We start from the raw sequence: 5358 nt of genomic DNA on the forward strand, positions 1-5358 counted from the left end.
AAGTTAAATTCTTATTTGCTCTCACCATCAGAATTACTAATATGCGCTACAGTAGGATGAAAGTGTGATGATAATGATACGACCGCTACTTAATAGTCTATAGTTCTGCCTAGAGTTTATAAGCATATGATTCGAGTATTCGCTTTACTACAAATCCCATAATAAATGATGACGTAATTTTATGTAAAAATTAACCAAATATTATTATATGTTAATCACTTTTATATGGATATAATCCTCATGATATGTGTATTTTACGTCATCCTATATACTAAACGATGACGGAATTCCATGAGAAAATCAAGCAACGTTAAATATTGGATGTTAATCACTTTTATGTGCTACAATCCTGTTGATATGCGTATTATTTTAAGACCCCCCTAACTAAAGAATGACGGAATTCTATGTGAAAAATCAAGCATAAAAGTTAAATATTGATGAATATGAAAGAACTCTTTGCCAAAGTAAGTAAAGTCGTTATGCGAATTGGCACAGGCTATGTCATAGGCAATACATCAATCATGCTTTCCACGGATATACAGCTATCGTTACGATATGCCCTTGTTTGTTTACTTTTTTATGGAATCGCTACACCATAGGATTCCGCCATTCTAGCGGATATTTGGTGAATCTCGTTATGAATAATCTTGCGACTAACTGCTAAGCTAATGATTACTAAATGTATCATCAAGTATTGTATTTTTTATCTTACATCCTAGGCCATGCCAAGGTTATTGACATTGCATCAAAGAAGAGCACGGAGCTTACTGGTTAAAGGTAAAGTATTATAACCATCAGTAAGTATTATTGGAAAATATTGACGAATACAACTGGAAGAACGAATAACAATTTTAGCATTCTTTTATTGGCTTTTGGCGTAAATTATTAAGTATATTCTTTGAGAAGAAAAGTAAGTTCAGATTGTCGAACCTTTCTTTAGTAAATACTATTGTCTATATTATTTTCACTACCAACATCAAGACACACGGAAAAAATAGAAAGTATGCTATAAATTAAATCATTGTGAAACATCTGGGGATAGACATCCCGTGCTGTTGGCAGGTGGAGATAGCCATACATCGAATGGTTTTTGACTCTTCAAATCATCTCTTACCTTGATTATCATGAATAAAATGAATTATTCATTATTTGAAAATCATTTTGGTACTTTAAATGTCTTTTATTGGAATAGCTCAAAGTTTAGGTTATTAATATCGAAATTTTCCTTACCTTTTCAGCCTCCTTAAAGACACGCAAAAGATTTCCACCTACAACTTTTCTCAATTCAGCTTCACTTAGACCACGACGAGCTAATGTAGCAATTAGATCCGGGAATTTCGATACATCTTCAAGTCCTTTCGGTACGCTATGAAATTAAAAAAAAAGGTATTCAAATAACTGTGAAATAGCACATCTAGTTTTAAGCTGGAACGGCCAATATCTACTTCTAGCTTAGCATTTGTGATAAAATTTAATTTTAAATATTCCTAAAGGCAGTTTTAGTACTATATTAATCTTAAACATACCAACAAACGCCATCGTAGTCACTTCCTAGACCAACAGAATTGATACCAGCTATCCTCTTGATGTACATGATATGATCTGTTCAGAAAATAATAATCTCTTTACTACCGACTATCCGTACAGTAAGATGTATATTAGCCTTCTTTTTAATCAGTATTGCAAGTGTTAATAACCTGCCACATGTTCCAAGGTTGCATTTTCATTACTACAACTGATGTACAAGCTATAAAAGTTGACCATGACGACGCCACGATTTCTTGCCTATGAGTAAGAAAAGTATATGATAAATTTTAATCTATTTATACAGTACTACGGTACTATTTTGCTTGAGATTAAATGTCCAGTCCTCTGAAATTAATTTATACTATTTTTATTCAATTATCATTGGATATTAGACTTACAACAAGATCGAGTACATCATCTGGGACGTTTCGTTCATGATTGCAAAATTTCGACGCAGATGAATGACTATAAATGACTAAAAGAGAAAGAAAACTGTTTTCTTACTATGCATTTTAAAGGAATAGCTCGTCGTTAGCGGTCTCTATGAATAGTTAAATAGAGCCACTATTCCTGCTATTTTAGAATCATACTACGCTACTACCTTTAGCCATACACGTATACAATTATAAACTATCTGGCAATAGATGGAGTTTCATACCTGGTGCTCTTGTTACCGCCAAGGTATCTTTCATGGTTTTTACTGATACATGAGACAAATCAATAAGCATACCAATTCGGTTCATTTCTTTGACGATAGTCTTAAGGGATCAATTTTTTCATGTCAAAATTTAAAATTAGAGTTTTAATACTGGGTAGTATTCAATAATTTATCAAGAAGTAGACGGTGAAGTGCAAAAAAGGATATACAGTAGTTCGCGTTCGGGATAATTCTGAAAATATTGCATAGTTACAGTATATACTAGACAAAATTTTTAATTTACCCTTCCAAAATCTGTTAAGCCGTTATGAGGATGGTCTTTTGGAGTTGCAGAATCAGCCCTAATCATCAAAATAATAACAAGATATTTTAATATTCCAAGTTCGTACTTTTTATTTTATCTAATAGCAAGTCATTCATTCATACATATACATCAATTTTGATCTGTTTCCATCGAATATAATCGTGCATACTACATCTATTTTTACTAAATCAGATCTTTCTAACCCATTTCTATAATCCTATTACCAAACGACTGATTTTAGATTATCCTATAAGATAAACTTGCCAATCATTTTTAATTACTATTGCTATTCTTGATTATATCCCTAAACTAACAGTTAGATATCTAAACTATCCTATAAGCCTTACGCGATCAATTTAATATTTCTCTATCATAACTACAATATCCTCCAGTGTCGGGCTAAACTATAGCTTGATGCATTTATCAGTGGATATCTAGCGTTTACCTCCAATCAATCTCTCAAACTAACCATCATTTCACTTACCATGGAGTATTACAGCTATGGGTTAATGTCATATACCGCACACCAAGACTATACATCATTCGTAGTACTGCCAAGCTACTTTCGATGGCATGGCCACTTTCCAAGCCAATTAACGATGCAATTTTACCACTTTTAAAGATGCGCGTGATGTCATCAGCACTATATGCCATTTCAAAAGTCTGATTATACTTGTAAGTTATTCTCTTAATGAGATCGGTTTGTTGCAGAGAATAGCGAATTGAATCTTTAAATTGCGAAGCACAAGGGACATAATCGGCCCAGAACTAGATATTTCATCAGATAGATCACAACAATTACACTTTCAACATACGTCTCATTCTGTACTCTTGAAAAAGAGAGAAAATAATAACGACAAGAAGGAGAGAATGCCTTCAAATTGTACATATTTACCTGAGCACCAACACGACCTTTCCTCAACCTGGCAATATCAGTATGAAGGTGGGGCAGATTGGAATTAAGTGATGCATTGGCATATTCAATTTTGTTGTAATAATATGCTCTCATTTGCCATGGTAAATCATTATGGCTAGAAAAGGATAATGCGATAACGGAGTCATGAATTGAATTAAGGAAGAAAGTATCCTTATAAGAGGGAATTGTGCTCATTAGGGAGAGGGTGACTATCTTACCCATCGACGAGCGGTTCTTGCGATAGGACTCGCTCAGCTACCACTTTAGATTGCTCAACGCTCATTAATGGAGTGTTGTAAAGATTAGAAGCACAACCGGATGCATTTGGTGTAATACTAATCCACTCATCATATGGCATTTGGTTTTTCAAAGAATCTTTGACCTAATGAAGGTTATGAAATAGTCATTGATCACTATTTTATGAAGAAGCTAAAGAAGTTTGAGATGAATCTTGTAGTTTACCGCTTCCGCTTCTCTCATTGCTCTCAATAAGTTATTGCCAACAATCTTTTTCAATTCATCTTCTTTCAATCCCATACGAGCTAATAGGGTGATTAGATCTGGAAATTTGGAGACATCTTCCAATCCTTTAGGGACACTATAGGTAAGAAAGACTAGTTGTTACAAACTTTATATATTAAGTATATCGGACTAATACATTAAGTTAAAATCAATCTTACCAGCAGACTCCATCGTAATCACTTCCAAGGCCGACATAATCGACACCAGCTACCTTCCTAATATACATAATGTGATCTAAATTATATAAAGGAAGGAAAATGGTTTGATTGGGTTAGTGTACAAACAGCTTTCCTAGAAATGAACACCGTAGTTACTTGTGTTCATTAAGATGGATAAATTCGTGAATTTATATTGCAGTTGGGAGCTATAGCATTCATGACTATCTTGAAATTGAAATATGATTTCTATACCTGCAACTTGTTCAATGCTAGCATAATCACGAGTCTTGTTGATGTAGAGGTTGTAAAAGTTAACCATAACTACACCACGGTTACTAGCCTATCATGTATAGACCAACCAGTCATCAATTTTGATGTTTTTTTTTCAATATCCATTTTTTCACAGTTTAAATTATTACTTATTTTATTTATTTATTTAATGATTCAGATAAACTGATGGCTTTTACTGTTGTAAATTTTAATTTATTTACAACTTACGGTTAATTTTAAGACATCATCCGGTACATTTCGTTCATGATCGCGCAAAGAATAAGCTGATGAGTGGCTATAGATAACTAAAATGTAAGCCATTATGAGTTAATCAGTTTGTTACCTTTAGCAAGAGCGCAAGTTATCGTAATATTATATTAGGAGCGGCAGAAATGTTACCTGGGGCCTTTGTAATGGCTAAGACATCTTTCATCGTGGCAAAAGATACATGGGAAAGATCGATGAACATGCCTAACCTGTTCATTTCCCATACAACTTTCTGCAATGATAGAGCGATAATAATACAGTTAGTTTCTAATGCTGGATGACATAGCAACCTTGCAGACTATCCTATCATTAACTTTTTCAACATAGAATAAATCAGACCTTGCCAAATTCAGTAATACCATTATGATCCTTAATATCTGGTGTAGTAGAATCAGCCCTTGATGATGAAAGTAGTGAGGAAAAAGACATTAATTAAAAGTGTACCGCCTTCATATTGTAAAATGTCTTATAAATATACTTTACAGCCATTATTATACGATCTATCATGTCGCAGTTGATATTACATCACAGAAAGGACCAGCTATAATTCTATCTTAAGCTAGAGTATTTTAATAAAGTGGATTTTTAAATGCTTTCTAGGATAGAAAGCAAACTTACCATGGGGTATTGCAACTATGAGTTAAGGTCATATAGCGTACACCAATATCATACATCATTCGCAAGACAGCTAAGCTACTTTCGATGGCGTGGCCACTTTCTAATCCAATCAAAGAGG

General features: G+C 33.6%; 1 protein-coding gene across 1 annotated transcript; it reads right to left on the minus strand.

Annotated features, from left to right (window-relative positions):
- Window positions 1-977: 977 nt before the first annotated feature.
- TRIADDRAFT_37552 (uncharacterized protein) lies at window positions 978-3688 on the minus strand (the record flags this gene model as incomplete). The annotated part of the gene is made up of 10 exons (XM_002111983.1): window positions 978-1114; window positions 1231-1366; window positions 1527-1602; window positions 1698-1785; window positions 1926-2002; window positions 2186-2285; window positions 2469-2526; window positions 2974-3257; window positions 3385-3520; window positions 3624-3688. 10 exons carry the CDS (start codon window positions 3686-3688, stop codon window positions 1019-1021), a joined length of 1116 nt encoding a protein of 371 aa, XP_002112019.1. The 3' UTR covers window positions 978-1018.
- Window positions 3689-5358: the final 1670 nt, after the last annotated feature.

The sequence above is a fragment of the Trichoplax adhaerens genome, genomic scaffold (genome assembly GCF_000150275.1).
Source record: "Trichoplax adhaerens TRIADscaffold_4 genomic scaffold, whole genome shotgun sequence".
In the NCBI taxonomy this organism is placed as follows: Eukaryota; Metazoa; Placozoa; class Uniplacotomia; order Trichoplacea; family Trichoplacidae; genus Trichoplax; species Trichoplax adhaerens.